This window comes from Oncorhynchus clarkii, chromosome 6, assembly GCF_045791955.1.
Source record: "Oncorhynchus clarkii lewisi isolate Uvic-CL-2024 chromosome 6, UVic_Ocla_1.0, whole genome shotgun sequence".
NCBI lineage: Eukaryota > Metazoa > Chordata > Actinopteri > Salmoniformes > Salmonidae > Oncorhynchus > Oncorhynchus clarkii.
The window spans coordinates 50,442,157-50,464,775 of record NC_092152.1 but is presented as its reverse complement, the minus strand read 5'-3'; the positions used below and the strand labels follow the sequence as shown (position 1 = coordinate 50,464,775).

The following is a 22,619-nucleotide window of genomic DNA, read 5'->3' as shown; positions in this document are numbered from 1 at the left end:
CCCAGGACCATTGCAGGGACAGTGAGGAGGTAATGGAGGCTCAGAATGAGGAGATGATGGCTCTGGTGATGGAGCAGTACAACACCATGTCTCTGAGCATGGAGGAGGAAAAGAAGGCAAAGCTGGAGCAGCTTTACGACCAGATCGTCTCCTTCCAGGAGAGTATAGACCAGACCAAGGTCACACTGGACACCACCGCTAGAGAGGCAGATATAGACCCAGACACGCAGGTGAGGGACACACACACACACAATACAGTGTAGTGCTAATTAGACTGCTAAAAGGCTAACTAAATAGCTAACAAAATGGCTACACAGACTGTCTGAGTTAACCTTTGTATTTTATTTCTCTATGCACACACACAGGGCCCTACACACTGCACACACTGATAACCCAACACACGCACAAACACCACTTCATAATTTGCTCACACACACATTATATGCACATACATATACTGACTCTACACACACCCACTCATATACAATCATCATATACGCTGCTGCTACTCCGTTTATCATTTCTCTTGATGCCGTGTCACCTTACCCTTATACATACTGTATCTACTGTACCTCTATCAATCCAGTATCCCTGCACACTGTAAATATGGTACTGGAAGTGACCCTTTATATATTATGCTTACTTAGTGCTCTTTTTTCCCCCTTAGTTTTGTATATCATGTGTTTTTGTTCTACCTTGTTATTTTTAGTATACATTGTTTTTGATTACTGCATTGTTGGGGTTAGAGCTTTGCACTAAAGGCATTTCACTGTACTTGTGTATGTGACAGAGAAACTTGAAACTACTGACAAATGCATCCTTCGTTAAGATAATCAGAGGGTTGGATTAGTTCTCAATTTCAGTCCGGGCCCGACAGGTTCAGGCTGGCCATGTGTTTTCAAGAATTGATTTGGACCAGGTTGGGCTCTAACTTTCCGCGACGTGTAAAAAATATTTTTACTGCGCGTGCCTTTGTGACTGGCAGCACCTTGTCTCTCTTTCCTCCTCCCTGTCAGCTGCAGGAGCAGGCACAGGCTCCATTGTGTATTGCGCTGTACGGGGTGCTGAAACTGCTATCTAATAACAGCTATTAACTTGTTTCTTACTTGTTGTTTCTCTGTCTGAAAAGTCATGTTACTGAAATCCCTCATTTGTTGAGACTGCAAAAACATTCCCTATTTGCTAATTGTGCCTTCCCTGCCATACTTCTTTCACCTGACACATTCATACACCTGTGACTGACCAACACAGTAGGGTCTGTACATAGGATACATCGGTTCCAACAACTCTGTTATACCGTTATAACACATGTTATAGCGAATTGGATGCCAATCAAATGTGTGGATGTCATTCGACTTGGTTGTTCAAACAACGGGAGAATCAACTGCCATGTCAATTGCAAAGGATGCAAGGCTGTTCTACGTTATGACAGCAAGACGACAGGTACTTCTTCCCTGCAGCGCCATTTTGCACAATGCCGTGGCGCGACAGCCTACTCAGGCCAAGCTTTTATGTCAGCTTCAAAACGGTAACTCTCAAAGAAAACAAAACAGGCAGTGACAGAAACATTTTTCAGTTTTTGTTTCAAAGACGACAGGAGCTTATGTGGGAGCCACTTATGGGAGAGTTTGTTCTACTCTACAATACCGTCTCTGCCAGGTGCAAGAGGACAAAAGAGAAGAACTTACAGATAAGGTAAAGGATATCCTGAAAGAGGGCTCAGTGGGGATGACTATCGGAAGCTTAGTTATCTGACAACAATATGTCATTTCATAACTGAAGAGTTCCAGTTAATTGAAAGAAACTTGACCACGGCTGTGTGTCCAGCTGAAGACTCAACAACTGAGGAGAATATAAGGCGAGAGTTGGTGAAGCTGCTCATGACAAAGTTTGGCCTTGACACTATGTCACTGAGCAGAATTGTTGTGTGACTGACCAGGGCTCCAACATCATTCTTGTCCTTCGGCAGTATCAGAGGCTGGACTGTCAGGACCACATACTAAACATTGTGCTACGTCAATGACGGAGCAGCACTGCTGAAACCCTCACCGCAGCAAAGATCCTGGTCAGGTAGGCTATATGATATGATATGAAGTAACATTTTTTAAATAAATATGACATGTTATCCTAATTAATTTGTTCAACCATGTCATACCAACAATGTATTTAGAAATATAATTAATATCATAGAGCCTTACTATGTGGGCAATCTTATTTTGCCATGCACCGGTTTTGAAGGTTTATGATGGGTTAATCATACCTCTATCAGTTATGTCAAGAAGTCTGGACTGGCTACCCAACTCTCGAAGACCCTGCTTCAGATGGGAGATGCAAGATTTAGCACATTCTACCTGACTTGCACTCTGTCCAGGACTTGTACAACGAAGTGCACGAAAATCTGGAGGCCAGTGGAGAAAATCGCAGCTGATGACCTGCAGTTTCTCTTGGAGTTCCTCAAGCTGTATTACGACGCACAGAAGGGACTGGAGGGGGACAAATACACCACACTGAATCTTGTGTGTCTACAGACGAGTTGGTAGCAACAAAACCGACGCATAAGCAACAATGAGGCTAAACAGACAGGGTTGGCTTACATTGTTGATAACATGTAAACTATATTTGGCTTCCAATGGTTATTGAAAACATAAATAAAGTAGAACAATGAGAAGTTGTTTCTCAAATACTTCATTACAGTTGTTGGTTAGATTTGAGCCATATTAGCAAAACACCTCAAACAAGAACAAGACCAAATGAGCTGGAACAAGTCACTTATGATTCACCACATTCTTTGTCATTCCTTCCTTGTCATTGTTGCTAGCTATCTGGCCATCCAGAACCATAACAACACATGGCCTTCTGCCCCTTTTGAAGCACATGTAACGTTTGCACGATGTTGTCAGCTAACCCGTCTAGGGTCAGAGAGACTAAAGCATCACTGCCAGCTCAATGCGCAAGACTCACAACATCAGGCTGCAGTGTGACTACGACACAGTGAATGGTTGGAGAGGAAGGTGGACATCAAAGTTCTACACAAGGTGGCAACATGTCTCTGGCCCAAGTTTAACCAGCTGAGGATGCTGCCCCCCAAGACAGGCAAGATGTGATCATATGAGCACACTTCCACAGGCCACAGAGGATGACTTCAGTGCCACCCCCCGCCAAGAGAGCAGAGCTTGGCTTTTCAGAGTGGGAAAATGTCACAGCAGAGAATGAAGAAGAGGATGATGAGGTGACAAAATACACTGTGAAGTGACCTGTGATGACGAATGACAGAGAGATGTTGGGCTGGTGAAAGTCCAACAGCACAACATATCCACTGCTAGCCAAGTTAGTGAACGGGTGGTTTGCGTCCCGGCCACCAGCAGCGAAAGGATATTCAGCGTGGCAGGCCGGACCATCGACCCGAGGAGAACAAAGACATGTTCTTCTGTTGTGTTCTGTTGTCTTAATATTTAGGCCATAGGTCTATAGCTAATAGCTAATAATATCCAGTATTTATACTTTAATTAATCAAGACTACATTTTTTATGTTATTGACTTGTTCTTCTGTTGTGTTCTCTTCTGTTGTCTTAATACTTAGGCCATAACTTAATTAGCTAGAACATTTCATTTATTATTTTCAAAATAAAAAGCTGTATTTTAAAGGCATGACTGACTGACTTGTACTTATATAGGCTGCATGAGACCGTTGGAGCTCACGGAATCAAACAAACACTTAAAAACAGGCAACAGCAGTAGCATATGTCTAATTTATAAAGATACTGTATATATGGATGTTTTACACACTTTGAGTCCACATATAACAGTTGTTGATTATATTCAAGTTGGGTTTTCTCCCTCTCCTCACTTTACTTAGACAAGGCAAGGGGTTTTCCCTCTCACCTCCTCACTCCGCTTGTTGCCGTCTCTGCCATGTTGTTGTCAACACCAGTGTAAATTAATAGCCTACTGGTTAACTTTCGTAAACTAACAATATGGTCTAGGAAAAGGTTGGGCTGTTTTCTAGAAATCAGGCTTTTTTCGAGTTCGGGCTCATTACATTTTTGTGATATCAGCTCATCGGGCTTGGGTTGGACCGGGCTTGAAGTTTCAGGCCCATTGAGAACTAGGTTGAATTGGTGGAAGCAGTTGGATGGAAACCTTGCGGTTATTATTGTATGCACCTAATGAAACCTCTTATCCACAGACATCCAAAGACATCTATATGAGGTAACTGCACTGTGTCAGCTGTACTCACAATACTGGATGTAAGCTATACTAGCATGATTATACAGCAAAGGACAAAATTATTGTGTGTCGTCATTTTGTTGACTGGTGGGGTTGGTCATATTCAGAGTGTAATGACCACCAGGGTTGGGGTCAATTCCATTTAAATTCAGCAAGTATACTGAAATTCCAATACTCTTCAATTATTTTCAATTAGGAAAATGTGGAATTGGAATTTGGTTTACATTCTGAATTGACTGGATTTTAAACGGAATTGAGCCCAACCCTGGTGACCATGTTGATTGATTTAACATTCCAAGCAGCTGGTTCTGTTGATGGCATGTGACTGTGAGGTTTTGTTTCTAAGCTAACATTAAGTGCTGCAGGCAGGTACAGGTAACCGAGAAAATAAACAAAACACTTGAGTAAATGAGGGATACAAAGTACAGTGGGGCAAAAAAGTATTTAGTCAGCCACCAATTGTGCAAGTTCTCCCACTTAAAAAGATGAGAGAGGCCTGTAATTTTCATCATAGGTACAACTACTTCAACTATGACAGACAAAATGAGAAAAAAATTCCAGAAAAATCTCATTGTAGGATTTTTAATGAATTTATTTGCAAATTATGGTGGAAAATACATATTTGGTCACCTACAAACAAGCAAGATTTCTGGCTCTCACAGACCTGTAACTTCTTCTTTAAGAGGCTACTCTGTCCTCCACTCGTTACCTGTATTAATGGCACCTGTTTGAACTTGTTATCAGTAGTCCACAACCTCAAACAGTCACACTCCAAACTCCACTATGGCCAAGACCAAAGAGCTGTCAAAGGACACCAGAAACAAAATTGTAGACCTGCACCAGGCTGGGAAGACTGAATCTGCAATAGGTAAGCAGCTTGGTTTGAAGAAATCAACTGTGGGAGCAATTATTAGGAAATGGAAGACATACAGGACCACTGATAATCTCCCTCGATCTGGGGCTCCACGCAAGATCTCACCCCATGGGGTCAAAATGATCACAAGAACGGTGAGCAAAAATCCCAGAACCACACGGGGGGACCTAGTGAATGACCTGCAGAGAGCTGGGACCAAAGTAACAAACGCCTACCATCAATAACACACTACGCCGCCAGGGACTCAAATCCTGCAGTGCCAGACGTGTCCCCCTGCTTAAGCCAGTACATGTCCAGGCCCGTCTGAAGTTTGCTAGAGAGCATTTGGATGATCCAGAAGAAGATTGGGAGAATGTCATATGGTCAGATGAAACCAAAATATAACTTTTCGGTAAAAACTCAACTCGTCGTGTTTGGAGGACAAAGAATGCTGAGTTGCATCCAAAGAACACCATACCTACTGTGAAGCATTTTTTATTTTTATTTTTTTTATTTTACCTTTATTTAACCAGGCAAGTCAGTTAAGAACAAATTCTTATTTTCAATGACGGCCTGGGAACAGTGGGTTAACTGCCTGTTCAGGGGCAGAACGACAGATTTGTACCTTGTCAGCTCGGGGGTTTGAACTCGCAACCTTCCGGTTACTAGTCCAACGCTCTAACCACTAGGCTACCCTGCCGCCCCAAGCATGGGGGTGGAAACATCATGCTTTGGAGCTGTTTGTCTGCAAAGGGACCAGGACGACTGATCTGTGTAAAGGAAAGAATGAATGGGGCCATGTATCGTGAGATTTTGAGTGAAAACCTCCTTCCATCAGCAAGGGCATTGAATACCAGCAACAGTGTGTGAAAACCTTGTGAAGACTTACAGAAAACGTTTGACCTCTGTCGTTGCCAACAAAGGGTATATAACAAAGTATTGAGATAAACTTTTGTTATTGACCAAATACTTATTTTCCACCATAATTTGCAAATAAATTCATTAAAAATCCTACAATGTGATTTTCTCGATTTTCTTTTCTAATTTTGTCTGTCATAGTTGAAGTGTACCTATGATGAAAATTACAGGCCTCTCTCATCTTTTTAAGTGGGAGAACTTGCACAATTGGTGGCTGACTAAATACTTTTTTTTGCCCCATTGTATATTGATAGCAGGTGCTTCCACACAGGTGTGGTTCTGGAGTTAATCAAGTAATTAACATCCCATCATGCTTAGGGTTATGCCCAGTCACCCATCATTTTGGCTACCATGACTACAAGAAGAGATCTCAGTGACTTTGAAAAAGAGGTCGCAAAGGAGTATACAGGTGTGTGTGTGTGTGTCTCAGTCACCAAATCTCAACCCAATTGAACACTTATGGGAGATTCTGGAGTGTCGCCTGAGACAGCGTTTTCCACCACCATCAACAAAATGGTGTTGCATCCCTCCAATAGAGTTCCAGACACTTGTAGAATCTATGCCAAGATGCATTGAAGCTGTTCAACGCCCTATTAAGATTACTTTATGTTGGTGTTTCCTTTATTTTGGCAGTTACCTGTATGTCTCTGGCAATGGGTCTCACACACACTAGCAATGTGCATGCCCTGCCCACCTGAGGTCTTTGGCAGCAATCTATTTTCTGTGTTTGAGGGGTGCAAAATCCACTTGTCACTTAAATCTCTCTGGATTGATTTCTTTCATTTTACTCCTGTGACTCTTTCAGACTCTCACTTGTGCCCGTCTTATTTTCCCGTTAATGTTACGACAGAGGAAATGTTTGTAATGACCTGTCAAACACCCCGGTAATGGCTGAAATGTGCTCAATGTAATACATTGTCTTTCCGTAGAATCTATAAAAATGCAAAAGCTTCGTTGGGGATTCTACACACCGTCTCGACACTTACATAACAAGACAGAGACGAAAGACAACTTTATTTTGATGGGTGTTAATACAGTTGACATTTTTACAAATTAGATACGCTGAAATGAAAGAAATGAACACTCGGATTATAGTGATATGTCTGATCTCTCAAACACGTATGTTTAGATAGGTGTAATATACACTGAGTATACAAAACATTAAGAACTCCTGCTCTTTTCATGACATAGACTGACTGACCAGGTGAAATCTATGATCCCTTATTGATGTCACTTGTTAAATCCACTTCAATCAGTGTAAATGAAGGGTATGAGGTTTAAGAAGGATTTTTAAGCCTTGACAATTGAGACATGGATTGTATATGTGTGCCATTCAGAGGGTGAATGGGTAATACAAAATATTTAAGTGCCTTTGAACAGGGTATGGTAGTAGGTGCCAGGCGCACCGGTTTGTGTCAAGAACTGCAACGCTGCTGGGTTTTTCACGCTCAACAGTTTCATGTGTGTATCAAGAATGGTCCACCAACCAAAGGATATCCAGCCAACTTAACACAACTGTGGGAAGCATTGGAGTCAACATGGGCCAGCCTCCCTGTGGAATGCTTTCGACACCTTGTAGAGTCCATGCCCTGACGAATTGAGGCTGTTCTGAAGGCAAAGGGAGGGGGATTGCAGCTCTATATTAGGAAGGTGTTCCTAATGTTTGGTATACTGAGTGTCTGAGGGTATCCTGCTATTATCTGAGGGTATCCTGCTATTGACACACTTGTTACAGCACTGTCGGAACTAGAAGCACATGCATTTTGCTGCACTCACATTAACATCTGCTAACCATGTGTATGTGACCAATAACATTTTATTTTATTTTACAATAGACTGTGACACCAACAGTAATTAATGAGGTGGTCTAGACAGTGCAGGTGAGTGCAGGTGGGTAGGGTAGACAGAGTAAGTGTTTAGTGGTTTCAGTCCTGTTACACCCCGTTATGTTAATTTATTCATGCATGTATACCCAGTGGATTTATGCAAATGAGGCACATTTTCTTTATTTTAACACAAAAAATGTAATAAATACCTGATACAATAAGTACAATAAGAAAAATGTATGTACTGTATGAGTGCATTCTAATAAAAAAAGGTGACATTTGCAAAATTGAATACATGAATTCCCACCAAAATCCCTGTCCCAGTAAATGTTTTATGTGCTATAATTCAGTCAATATCTAACGGAATGTAAAAATGCTAAAAGTTTTGAGTATCTTCATCCACTGTCCAACTGTTGCATTTATTAGAATTGTTTCGATGACCGTTTCCACATATACACAAAAACTCTCATAACTGTTGTTTGCCTCTCCAAGGTTAACAGAAGCACTACAGTCAGCCATGTCTCTGGAGCTGGGTCCTCGGGGACTACTAGTGTTTGAAGACTACGCCAAGGGCAATGCAGCAAATACACACACACGACGCAAGGGAATCCCAGGTGGGTCTCTATAGAACAGAAACAAACACTCTCTCTTTCTCTCTAACTCGTATCTATCTGCCCCCTCTCCCTGTGTCTCTCTGTGTGTCTCAGTTCCTCAGAAGCCGTCTCTGCAGCCTCAGGAGTGTGCTTCAGCCAGCAGCACCAGTGTGACTGTTTACTGGAGGGTCAACCCTGGAGACATCATAGACTGCTTCCAGGTCTACTGTATGGAAGACCCACAAGGAGGTAGCCTACACACACACACACAGGCTGCATTTAGACAGGACCAACAAGGAAGTAGCATACAAACACATACAAGCCGCATTTAGACAGGACCCACAAGGAGGTAGCCTACACACACACACACACACACACACACACACACACACACACACACACACACACACACTGCATTTAGACAGGAACCACAAGGAGGTAGCCAGGATCCACAAGGAGGTAGCCTACACACACACATGCTGCATTAAGACAGGACCCACAAGGAGGTAGCCTACACACACACACTGCATTTAGAAAGGAACCACAAGGAGGTAGCCAGGACCCACAAGCAGGTAGACTACACACACATATAGACTGAATTTAGGCAGGACCCATAATGAGGTAGCCTACACACACACACACACACACACACACACACACACACACACACACACAGGCTGCATTTAGAAAGGATCCACAAGGAGGTAGCCAGGACCCACAAGCAGGTAGTCTACACACACATATAGGCTGAATTTAGACAGGACCCACAAGGAAAGAGCCTACACACAGGCTGCATTTAGAATTGACCCACACGGAGGTAGCCTACACACATACATGCTGCATTTAGACAAGATCTACAAGGAGGCAGCCTACACACACACACACACACACACACACACACACACACACACACACACACACACACACACACACACACACACACACACAGGCTGCATTTAGACAAGATCTATAAGGAGGTAGCCGGCACGCACACAGACTGTATTTAGACATTACCCACAATGAGGTAGCCTACACACACACAGGCTGCATTTAGACAGGACCCACAAGGAGGTATCCTACACACACACACACACTGGCTGCATTAAGACAGGACCCACAAAGAGGTAGCTTACACACACACTGGCTATATTTAGACAGGACCCACAAGAATTTAACACACAGGCTGCATAAAATCAGGACCCACAAGGAGGTAGCATACACACACAAACAGGCTGCATAAGAGACATAACCCACAACGAGGTAGCCTACGCACTCGCAGGCTGCATTTAGACAGGACCCACAAGGAGGTAGCATACACACACACAGGCTGCATTTAGACAGGCAGCCCGATTTGTATGTTTATTTCACAAATATGTATTTTTTTTTAGGTCTGAAAAAGATCTAATGTGAAAAGATCTGATGTGATTGGTCAAAAGACCAGAAACATCAGAATTTGCCTGTCTAAACGCAGCCTAACAGCTCTTTGTGTTCTCTGCCCAGCGGTGTCGGATGAGTACCGTGTGACAGTGAAGGAGAGTTACTGTGTTCTAGAGGAGCTGGAGCCTGACAAGGTGTATAAAGTGTGGGTGATGGCTGTCAACTATACCGGCTGCTCTCTGCCCAGTGAGAGACTACCCTTCAGAACTGGTGAGTCTCGTCGGTAAAGCAGAAATGTCTTCTGATGTCATACTGTGGTCATATGGACCAATGCATGGTTCTCTTGTGATTTATTGATTAATTGGTTGACAGCCCCATCGGTGCCAGTGATTGATACGGGGCGGTGTACGATACTGTGGGACTCGGCCACGTTACGTTGGAATGTGGACAACCAAACACCCATGCAGAGTTACACCCTGGAGTACTGCAGACAGTACGCCCTTGAGGGAGAAGGGCTTAGGTGGGTCTCACACAGGCACACACACATGGCATGCAACCCCCCCCCCCCCCCCCACACACACACACACAACGTACTACTCTAATATCCTCCATCACTTCAAGCATACACACAAAAATGCCACTGAAAATGAGATTTGTGTCTTGGAGGCGTGGTTTGATGTGGGTGTTTCCAAGTTACCAAGGGTAAATTCACTTTGGCAATCTAATCCAATAATAGAACACTCTGGTTTGAGAGTCCCAGAGTGCAGAATAGTTTAAACATTTACAAACGACCTACACCTGGTTGTTAAGACAGGTTTCAGTAATAATTGTTAGGTGTAAATTCATGCCATTAACAGAGTAACAGTTACTAACCTTCTTGATAACAATGAGAACAGTCTAACCAGCTCTGCTAGGGTGAGTAAAATAGATGCCGGATTTTTTGTTTGTTTTTTGCGACAGCTCTTCTTTAAATGACAGTTATGTTTCACTCTATTGGATCACTCCAATATATTGGTATTGCTCCGCAGAGGAAGGACACATCCGAGGTGAGGATTTAAAGATTTACTCCTGTGTACACCTTGTACCACGGCTGGGTTCCTCCCCTATATATAGACCCCATGACCGCAACACGTTCTCTTTAATTTTCTCGGGGGACGTCCGTATGGCTTGAGGTACAAACTTTTTGAAGTGCCCTTGGTAAGTCACTGGTAAGTGTAATATCTTGCGTGGAAGTATACTCAATGGTTGTTTGCACCATAGCCAAATGGCCAAGCCCTATTCTTGAGTGGTCCTCCACCCGTGGTTTGTCGTGCTTGTGTTTCGTTAGCGTTACACGGAACTCAAACTGGCAGCGCGCGTGCTCCATCATGCATATGTATTTTGTCCCCCCACACCAAACCCGATCACGACACGCAGGTTAAAATATCAAAACCAACTCTGAACGAAATTACATTAACTTGGAGACAGTTTGAAAATCATTAAACATGTATGGCAGTTTAGCTAGCTAGCTTGCACTTGCTAACTAATTTGTCCTTTTTAGATAGCTTGCTGTTGCTAGCTCATTTGTCCTGGGATACAAACATTGCGTTGTTGTTTTACTTGAAATGCACTCCGACAATTAATCCACACATAAAATGGGTTAACCGAATCGTTTCTAGGCATCTCTCCTCCTTCCAGGCTTTTTCTTTTGACTTTATATTGTGGTTGGCAACTTTCATAAATTAGGTGTGTTTCTGCCACTGACCTTGTTAGTCTTTCAGTCACCCATGTGGGTATAACCAATGAGGAGATGGCACGTGTGTACCTGCTTCTACAAACCAATGAGGAGATGGGAGAGGCAGGACTTGCAGTGCGATCTGCATCACAAATAGAACTGACTTCTATTTTAGCCCTTGGCAACGCAGACGCTTGTTGGCACCCGCGAGCAATGTGTGCAATAATTGAATAACATGTATGTCTACATTCATTTTGCAACGCTCGAGCGGTGTAGTCAGCCTGTTACACTATGACTGTGTGTATCCATTAATATATTGGTGGCTCTTGCTGCCACAAACTCTATTTACCTTACACAAGTTGTCGACTGGCTTGTTTTGTGTGTGTTGTGAATTGCTTTTAACATGCTGTCCACTGCTAATTACCATAAACGGGTTCTCTGCTAATTCCCCTACAGGGTTTTCTTGTTCTTTCTACTGCAGAATGTAAGATTATGGTGGTGGGCTGCCACTACGTTGAGACATTAAATTTGGAGTTCCTTAATGGAGTTAGTCCATCATATGGTGCTGTTTTTTGTTTTCTACTTGGATATGAATCCTGCTAGGTAAAATCGTAGTTGGCGTAAAACAAAAACACACATAAATCTTATCCATTACCTGGTTGCTGTTATTTTTTATTTTTTTTGTCTGACTGTTTTTCCCACAGGGGTCTACCGTGTTTGCAGAGGTACTGGGTAATTTATCTCCCACCGGGTTCCTATTCCTCCAAGCGGGTCACGACATAGCTCTCACCAGGGCATCAGACCCCTGCTCCGTAGCCTAGTTGGCTTGGCTGAGCTTATGGCTTCCCTTTGTGACTGGGGTGATGGTGGCATCCCACTGGGGATCAGCATACCTCGTGTATGCACTGCCTGGGTTTCAACAATACTGGATGCCTGTTTTGTGTGGTGTTCTTAGAACGCCTGCACCTGGCGCGGTTGGAGGCCATGCGCAAGTGGGTCAGCCAGGATGGGGCTCAGGCTGGGGACGAGCTCCCTCCCTCAGGAGTGGTGCGGCGGAAGCGAGCTGTTAATCCCTCTACTGGGCCCAGTACCCCTCCAAGGAAACGTGGCCAGAGCAACCGCAGGCAGAGCCCATCTGCTGCCAGTCCTGTACGGACCGCTGGGACCACCATGAACGGAGGGCGCATACCCTGCGTCAGGAGGTTGATAGCTTCGATGGAAACGACAACTGTTCCCTGTTGGCCAGTGATAGGCTGTTCCTGGGAGACAATGCTGGAACTGTTCACCATGTGAGCGGAGCTACCAGGCTGACGGGCCATCTGAAGCCGCCAGCGGGGCTTCATCGCCCCGAGCGGCTCGAAGGTATGAGCGGCCTACACATGGGTAGCCACTGCACTGGACATCAACTGGTGGACAGTGAGGACTCTCCATCTGTCCGAATCTCTGCTGAGTTCCGCAAGGCCATGCAGGAGAGCTGGGCCACTGCCAGGGCGGAACCCGCGACAGAAGGCGGGACCCCCCCAGAGTATTTGATGTGGACTTGAGAGCCACATATACAGTTGAAGTCGAAAGTTTACATACACCTTACCCAACTACATTTAAACTTAGTTTTTCACAATTCCTGACATTTAATCCAATAAAAAATTCCCTGTCTTAAGTCAGTTAGGATCACCCCTTTATTTTAAGAATGTGAAATGTCAGAATAATAGTAGAGAGAATGATTTGATTTCAGCTTTTATTCCTTTCATCACATTCCGAGTGGGTCAGCAGTTTACATACACTCAATTAGTATTTGGTAGAATTGCCTTTAAAGTGTTTATCTTGGGTCAAACATTTTGGGTAGCCTTCCACAAGCTTCCCACAATAAGTTGGGTGAATTTTGGCCCATTCCTCCTGACCGAGCTGGTGTAACTGAGACAGGTTTGTAGGCCTCCTTGCTCTCACACACTTTTTCAGTGCTGCCCACATATTTTCTATGGGGTTGAGGTCAGGGCTTTGTGATGGCCACTCCAATACCTTGAATTTGTTGTCCTTAAGCCATTTGGCCACAACTTTGGAAGTATGCTTTGGGTCATTGTCCATGTGGAAGAACCATTTGCGACCAAGCTTTAACTTCCTACTGATGTCTTGCGATGTTGCTTCAATATATCCACATAATTTTCTTCCTCATGATGCCATCTATTTTGTGAAGTGCACCAGTCCCTCCTGCAGCAAAGCACCCCCTCAACATGATGCTTCCACCCCCGTGCTTCACGGTTGGGATTGTGTACTTCAGGTTGCAAGCCTCCTCCTTTTTCCTCCAAATATAATGATGGTCATTATGGCTAAATAGTTCCATGGCCTTGTTGGCTTGGCTGAGCTTCCCTTTGTGACAGGTGTGATGGTGTCAACCGTAACCGCCATAGGGACATGCCTGGGGGACCCATGCGCTTTGGGCGCCAGAGTAGAGGCGGACCCTGGTAGGTCCCCTGACACTCCCTTCCCCGGCCGCATCTCCCGGTCTCAAACTGCAAAGTGGGAGGTGTGTGTGGAGTCCCCATGGGTGTTGTCCTCAGTGCTCGAGGGGTACCGACTCCAATTCTGGTGCAGTTCTCCATCTTTTAGGGACCACGGTGGCCGACCCCCTGAAGAAAACCCTGCTGCTAGAGATTTCCTCACTCCTGGACAAGGGTGTCATCCGCAGGTTTGAGAACCGCTAGGTGGTTTCTACTCTACCTATTTTATGGTCCCAAAAAGTGACGGAGGGTTTTGACCGATTCTGGACCTCCGCAACCTCAATGGGTACTTGATGGTACTGAGGTTCCATATGCTGTCCCCAGCCCACGTGTTGCAGGCCATGTCCAGGGACCAGGGGTTTGTGACGCCGGACCTGATGGATGCGTACTTCCATGTTCCTGTTCACCCAGGTCATTGGCAGTACCTCCGATTCGCTTTCGAAGGGAGGGCTTACGAATTCATGGTTCTTCCCTTTGGCCTCTCCTTGGCACCCCGCACTTTTGCAAAGTGCATGGATGCTGTCCTGACACCTCTCACGTCCCGAGGACTGTTGAGACTCAATTACCTGGATGATTGGCTGATTTGTGCCCCGAACAGGACCCAGGTCCTGTCAGTGGCAGGCTCCTGACCCACATTTGTGGGCTTTGCACTATTATACATGACAAGAAGAATCATCTGATGTCCACCCAGAGAGTGGCCTTCATTGTCATGGAACTGGACTCAGTTCTCATGAGAGCATGCCTGCCCACCAGAAGGTTTCAGGCTATCTTATTTTGCCTGGACCCCTTTCGACAGGGGTGGTTGCTATCTGCCTCAACCGGCCAATGCCTGTTGGGCTTGCTGACAGCAGCCTTGTTGTTTATTCCCCTGGGACCTGACCAAGGCCAGGTCGGCCAGCGGCTGTTGGCTACCCCCTTAGAGTGGCAGGCACATCAATACACTACAGCTGTATTGCTGGCCCTGTAGTCTTTCCTTCCACATCTGAAGACATGTCCTGGTGAGAACAAACACCACAGTGGTGGCTTATATCAACCATCAGAGTGGACTGAGGTCCCAGCGCCTCCATATTATGGCACAGGACCTCCTTCTCTGGGCTCAGGGACGTCTAGCATCTCTACGCGCAGCGCATGTACCTGGCATCCTAAATGTGGCAGCGGATATGATCTCAAAGGAGGGCCTGCCACCTTGGGACTGGAGCCTACATCCCCAGGTGGTGCAGCACCTGTGGGACAAGTTCGGAAGGGTGCAGGTGAACCTGTTTGCCTTTCTGGACAATGCACACTGACACCTGTTGTACTCCATGTCGGAGCCACCAGGGCCTCTGGGCTTGGATACTCTGGCTCACGATTGGGCATTCCCCCCTTTTCCCCTGATCCAGGCTATGCTGGACAGGACCAGGATAGCAGAGCATCGTCTGCTTCTGGTGGCCCCATACTGGCCCAGACGACCCTGGTTCAGCCTTATCGTTTTCCTGTTGTCTGGGACACCTTAGCAACTTCCCCTAAGACCGGATCTGCTGTCTCATGTCGGGGGAACTCGGAACTTTGGCATCCGAGGCCACACCACCTCAGTCTGTGGCTTGATCACTGAACGGCACCAATGGTGCATGTTAGGACTACAGGAGGGTGTAATGAACACCATGCAGAGCACAATGGCGCTGGTTACAACCGCGGCATACCAGTTGCGCTGGCGATTGTTCTGCTCTTGGTGCACTGGTATTGAGGTTGTGCCTGAGTCATGCGGGGTGCAGTATGTCCTCCAATACCTGCAGTCTTGCTTGGATGAGGGCTTGGCAGCCTCTACACTAAGAGGATATTTGGCCGCTATATCTTCCTGCCATGCGGGATGGATGGACAGGCCAGTGGGGCGCCATCACTTGGTCTCCAGGTTTATGAAGGGGGTTTGTTCGTTGCCTGCGTCCAGCTTTGACCCGCTCAATGGCGAGCTGGGATCTGGATGTGGTCTTGATAGCTTTGGCAAAGCTGCCTTTCGAACCGTTGAAGCCTGCCTCCCTGAAACACCTCTCTATGAAGGTGGTTTTCTTGATAGCGATAACTTCCATGAAGAGGCTGGGTGAGCTCCATGCTCTTTTGGTGAGTTCTGAGTGCTACTGGATGGACCCTGGGGAGAGGAGTGTATCTCTCCGCCCCAACCCTTCATCCCTCCCCAAGGTTCTGTCGGCAGCCTTGTTGTTTATTCCCCTGGGATAAACCCACTTAGAGTGGCAGGCACATCAATACACTACAGCTCCGAGCTGTATTGCTTGCCCTGTAGTCTTTCCTTCCACATCTGAAGACATGTGCTGGTGAGAACAGCCAACAACACAGTGGTGGCTTACATCAACCATCAGAGTGGACTGAGGGACTCCGCCCCTTCCCTTCATTTCTCTTGAAGGTTCTGTCAGGCAGACATGTGAACATTCCTTTTTATCCTATCTGCTTATGACCTCCCCCCGGCAGTGGCAGGGGAGTCTGGGCCTCCCTCCGGCATGTTGTGCCCTGTGAGGGCACTGGCTGCCTATGTGGAGCGGACAAGGTCAGTGAGAACTACAGAGGTGGCACATTCAGGTGTTGCTGCGTCCTGGGCTTTACTGAGAGGAGTGCCCCTCGCTAATATCTGTACTGCGGCCAGCTGGGCTTCCTTTGCTAGGTACTATCCGGTAAATGTGGCACCTCCCTCTGCAGTTGGTTCAGTGGTCCTGGGCGTTGCTTCCCCTTCCACATTGATGGCCCCTGCGTCTCGGTCCCGCGCTGGGGCTTTGCCGCTGGCTGGCCAGGTCCCTCTAGCACTGACTAATCTGGTACGGGTATGCCAATATATTAGAGTGATCCAATATAGTGATACATAACGAAGGTTAGTTATGTAACCATGGTTATTTGAGCTATATGGATCACTCCAAACCTCTACGGTGCTAGAGGCGCCTCAAATGATGTAGAGAACGTGTTGCGGCCATGGGGTCTGTATATTGGGGCAGACCCCAGCCATGACACAGGTGTACACGGGAGTAAGTCTGTTAATCCTCACCTCGGATGTATCCTTCCTCCGCGCAGTGATACCAATATATTGGAGTGATCCAAATAGCTCACATTAACGTGGTTGCATACGTAACCTTCATTTCCATTTACAAACTGCTATCATGTCATCATTCAAAGATGTCAAGCAATGATTATTCCTCGTGTGTGTGTGTGGTGGGTGCATGGATGTGTGTAGGTCTATCTCAGGTATCCAGGGCAGACAACAGAGGGTACTACTGCATCCCAATGAGAACTACCTGTTCTACATCAAAGCTGTCAACAAGGCTGGAGCCAGCGAACAGAGCGAAGCTGCTCTCATATCTACCAGGGGTGAGAGCGAGACCCGCGCGCACATACACTAACATACACACACCCACACACACTGACCTCTGTACACTGTCTCCAGGAACTAGGTTCCACCTGTTGAAGGCTTCGGCTCACCCTGTCCTGAAACTGTCTGAGGACCAGACCACCCTGTACTACCCCCAGGACACATACACAGAGAGAGGGGATGTGGTTAACGAGTGAGTTTTGTATTGCTCAGGTATCTTCTGTCTGTGTGATGTGTGTGCTGCTCCGTAATATAATGTTTGATGCAAGGTTTATGCTTTTACTTGGCTGACATTTTGCCAGGTCTCTGGATAAATGAGATGCTAAGTGTGTGTGTGTGTATGTTTTTTTTTACCCCTAGATGTCCATCTGTCCTGGGTGAGTTGTTACCCATGAGGGGGCATCACTACTGGGAGACCAATGTGACCAGAAGTTCTGCATACCGGGTGGGAGTGGCATATGAGACAGCCAATAGGGACAGTCTACTGGGGGAAAACAACACTTCCTGGTGTCTGCATTGTGTCCCTACACCCTACAGGTATCTATCTATTCCTTTATTTATATCCAATCTCTTATCTATCCTCTTTCCCAACAGCCTTTTCTATTAGGGGTTCAAGCAGCGAAGCTAAGGGCCCAGGGCTACACCCCCTCAAGCAATATCAAATCAAAGTTTATTTGTCACGTGCGCTGAATACAACAGATGTAGCCTTACAGTGAAATGCTTACTTACCGGCTCCAACCAATAGTGCAAATAAGGTATTAGGTGAACAATAGGTAGGTGAAGAAATAAAATGACAGTAAAAAGACAGGCTATATACAGTAGCGAGGCTACATACAGACACCGGTTAGTCAGGCTGATTTGAGGTAGTATGTCTACCGGGTCTTTTGACATAATTGAGTTCACTTGACATAATTGTTCACCGGTAGTTCTTTTTCTTGTTAATGATGAACCAAACTGTTGACTTGGGCATGCCCAGGGTTTTTGCAATGTTCCTGATGGATTTATTTTCATTTCTGCGCCTTATGACTGCCAGCTTCATTTGAATCGACACAGCTGTCTTCCTCATGTTGTCACACCCCAACAACACCTCCAAAGGCAATAGCAAAGTCTAGAATCAATACTATTCATTAAAAGCTCTCCTGCATTCACTAACGACACAAATTAATACACCTGCCTAACGACACACACCAGTTCAACAAATACTTGTAGTACCTTAAAATTTGGGGACCATGTACAAAAGGTGCTGTCATTTCTAAACGGTTCATCCGATATGTATGAAAATACCCTCAAATTAAAGCTGACAGTCTGCACTTCACCGTCATTGTATCATTTCAAACTCAAAGTGCTAAAGTACAGAACCAAAATAACAAAAAATGGCCACTGTCCAATAAATTATGGTGCAGATGGATGTCTGTCTAGAGAACTTGTAAAGTCATGTTTGGCCACATGGGGGCACTATTGGACAGGAAAAAACATTCAAATCAAATCAAATCAAATCAAATTTTATTTGTCACATACACATGGTTAGCAGATGTTAATGCGAGTGTAGCGAAATGCTTGTGCTTCTAGTTCCGACAATGCAGTAATAACAAGTAATCTAACTAACAATTCCAAAACTACTGTCTTGTACACAGTGTAAGGGGATAAAGAATATGTACATAAGGATATATGAATGAGTGATGGTACAGAGCAGCATAGGCAAGATACAGTAGATGGTATCGGGTACAGTATGTACAAATGAGATGAGTATGTAAACAAAGTGGCATAGTATAGTATAAAGTGGCTAGTGATACATGTATTACATAAGGATACCGTCGATGATATAGAGTACAGTATATACGTATGCGTATGAGATGAATAATGTAGGGTAAGTAACATTTATATAAGGTAGCATTGTTTAAAGTGGCTAGTGATATATTTACATCATTTCCCATCAATTCCCATTATTAGGGTGGCTGGAGTTGAGTCAGTGTCAGTGTGTTGGCAGCAGCCACTCAGTGTTAGTGGTGGCTGTTTAACAGTCTGATGGCCTTGAGATAGAAGCTGTTTTTCAGTCTCTCGGTCCCAGCTTTGATGCACCTGTACTGACCTCGCCTTCTGGATGATAGCGGGGTGAACAGGCAGTGGCTCGGGTGGTTGATGTCCTTGATGATCTTTATGGCCTTCCTGTGACATCGGGTGGTGTAGGTGTCCTGGAGGGCAGGTAGTTTGCCCCCGGTGATGCGTTGTGCAGACCTCACTACCCTCTGGAGAGCCTTACGGTTGAGGGCGGTGCAGTTGCCATACCAGGCGGTGATACAGCCCGCCAGGATGCTCTCGATTGTGCATCTGTAGAAGTTTGTGAGTGCTTTTGGTGACAAGCCGAATTTCTTCAGCCTCCTGAGGTTGAAGAGGCGCTGCTGCGCCTTCTTCACGATGCTGTCTGTGTGAGTGGACCAATTCAGTTTGTCTGTGATGTGTATGCCGAGGAACTTAAAACTTGCTACCCTCTCCACTACTGTTCCATCGATGTGGATAGGGGGGTGTTCCCTCTGCTGTTTCCTGAAGTCCACAATCATCTCCTTAGTTTTGTTGACGTTGAGTGTGAGGTTGTTTTCCTGACACCACACTCCGAGGGCCCTCACCTCCTCCCTGTAGGCCGTCTCATCGTTGTTGGTAATCAAGCCTACCACTGTTGTGTCGTCCGCAAACTTGATGATTGAGTTGGAGGCGTGCGTGGCCACGCAGTCGTGGGTGAACAGGGAGTACAGGAGAGGGCTCAGAACGCAACCTTGTGGGGCCCCAGTGTTGAGGATCAGCGGGGAGGAGATGTTGTTGCCTACCCTCACCACCTGGGGGCGGCCCGTCAGGAAGTCCAGTACCCAGTTGCACAGGGCGGGGTCGAGACCCAGGGTCTCGAGCTTGATGACGAGCTTGGAGGGTACTATGGTGTTGAATGCCGAGCTGTAGTCGATGAACAGCATTCTCACATAGGTATTCCTCTTGTCCAGATGGGTTAGGGCAGTGTGCAGTGTGGTTGAGATTGCATCGTCTGTGGACCTATTTGGGCGGTAAGCAAATTGGAGTGGGTCTAGGGTGTCAGGTAGGGTGGAGGTGATATGGTCCTTGACTAGTCTCTCAAAGCACTTCATGATGACGGATGTGAGTGCTACGGGGCGGTAGTCATTTAGCTCAGTTACCTTAGCTTTCTTGGGAACAGGAACAATGGTGGCCCTCTTGAAGCATGTGGGAACAGCAGACTGGTATAGGGATTGATTGAATATGTCCGTAAACACACCGGCCAGCTGGTCTGCGCATGCTCTGAGGGCGCGGCTGGGGATGCCATCTGGGCCTGCAGCCTTGCGAGGGTTAACACGTTTAAATGTCTTACTCACCTCGGCTGCAGTGAAGGAGAGACCGCATGTTTTCGTTGCAGGCCGTGTCAGTGGCACTGTATTGTCCTCAAAGCGGGCAAAAAAGTTATTTAGTCTGCCTGGGAGCAAGACATCCTGGTCCGTGACTGGGCTGGGTTTCTTCCTGTAGTCCGTGATTGACTGTAGACCCTGCCACATGCCTCTTGTGTCTGAGCCGTTGAATTGAGATTCCACTTTGTCTCTGTACTGGCGCTTAGCTTGTTTGATAGCCTTGCGGAGGGAATAGCTGCACTGTTTGTATTCGGTCATGTTACCAGACACCTTGCCCTGATTAAAAGCAGTGGTTCGCGCTTTCAGTTTCACACGAATGCTGCCATCAATCCACGGTTTCTGGTTAGGGAATGTTTTAATCGTTGCTATGGGAACGACATCTTCAACGCACGTTCTAATGAACTCGCACACCGAATCAGCGTATTCGTCAATGTTGTTATCTGACGCAATACGAAACATCTCCCAGTCCACGTGATGGAAGCAGTCTTGGAGTGTGGAGTCAGCTTGGTCGGACCAGCGTTGGACAGACCTCAGCGTGGGAGCCTCTTGTTTTAGTTTCTGTCTGTAGGCAGGGATCAACAAAATGGAGTCGTGGTCAGCTTTTCCGAAAGGGGGGCGGGGCAGGGCCTTATATGCGTCGCGGAAGTTAGAGTAACAATGGTCCAAGGTCTTTCCTCCCCTGGTTGCGCAATCGATATGCTGATAAAATTTGGGGAGTCTTGTTTTCAGATTAGCCTTGTTAAAATCCCCAGCTACAATGAATGCAGCCTCCGGATAAATTGTTTCCAGTTTGCAGAGAGTTAAATAAAGTTCGTTCAGAGCCATCGATGTGTCTGCTTGGGGGGGGATATATACGGCTGTGATTATAATCGAAGAGAATTCTCTTGGTAGATAATGCGGTCTACATTTGATTGTGAGGAATTCTAAATCAGGTGAACAGAAGGATTTGAGTTCCTGTATGTTTCTTTCATCGCACCATGTCACGTTAGTCATAAGGCATACGCCCCCGCCCCTCTTTTTACCAGAAAGATGTTTTTTCCTGTCTGCGCGATGCGTGGAGAAACCTGTTGGCTGCACCGCTTCGGATTGCGTCTCTCCAGTAAGCCACGTTTCCGTGAAGCAAAGAACGTTACAGTCTCTGATGTCCCTCTGGAATGCTACCCTTGCTCGGATTTCATCAACCTTGTTGTCAAGAGACTGGACATTGGCAAGAAGAATGCTAGGGAGTGGTGCGCGCTGTGCCCGTCTCCGGAGTCTGACCAGAAGACCGCCTCGTTTCCCTCTCTTTCGGAGTCGTTTTTTTGGGTCGCTGCATAGGATCCACTCCGTTGTCCTGTTTGTAAGGCAGAACACAGGATCCGCGTCGCGAAAAACATATTCTTGGTCGTACTGATGGTGAGTTGATGCTGATCTTATATTCAGTAGTTCTTCTCGACTGTATGTAATGAAACCTAAGATGACCTGGGGTACTAATGTAAGAAATAACACGTAAAAAAACAAAAAACTGCATAGTTTCCTAGGAACTCGAAGCGAGGCGGCCATCTCTGTCGGCGCCGGAAGATCTTCAACTAGGCTCTTAGTTTTAATGCACCTCATTGCTGGAACCAACTACAAAATACATTACAATTGGATGTTTTTGTGCCGCTTGGACAATTTCAATTATTGATTGGAGACCTTCGCACTGTATTTCTTGAATATTTGTGTTCTGCAATCTTAGTTTTACATTGTGCCGTGTGACTTCTGTTAAGGACGCTCTCATAAAAAAAAGTGTTAAATCACGTCTAACTACGTCAACATTTGTAATTGGCTGATACAGACTTTGTTACGTCCAGCTGGTGTTAGCATAGGGTTAAGTATGTCAGGTTT

The 22,619-nt window shown here is 45.9% G+C and overlaps 1 protein-coding gene across 1 annotated transcript in view; it reads left to right on the top strand.

Annotated features, from left to right (window-relative positions):
• The window catches only part of LOC139411275 (cardiomyopathy associated 5), a 64,672-nt gene that overhangs the window by 31,896 nt on the left and 10,157 nt on the right, over nt 1-22,619 (top strand). The window contains exons 4-12 of the mRNA XM_071157342.1: nt 6-230; nt 4,187-4,209; nt 8,317-8,438; nt 8,532-8,666; nt 9,918-10,064; nt 10,167-10,314; nt 17,215-17,348; nt 17,425-17,542; nt 17,710-17,886. Coding sequence (XP_071013443.1) covers nt 6-230; nt 4,187-4,209; nt 8,317-8,438; nt 8,532-8,666; nt 9,918-10,064; nt 10,167-10,314; nt 17,215-17,348; nt 17,425-17,542; nt 17,710-17,886 — 1,229 coding nt within the window. The remainder of the gene's footprint in view (nt 1-5; nt 231-4,186; nt 4,210-8,316; nt 8,439-8,531; nt 8,667-9,917; nt 10,065-10,166; nt 10,315-17,214; nt 17,349-17,424; nt 17,543-17,709; nt 17,887-22,619) is intronic.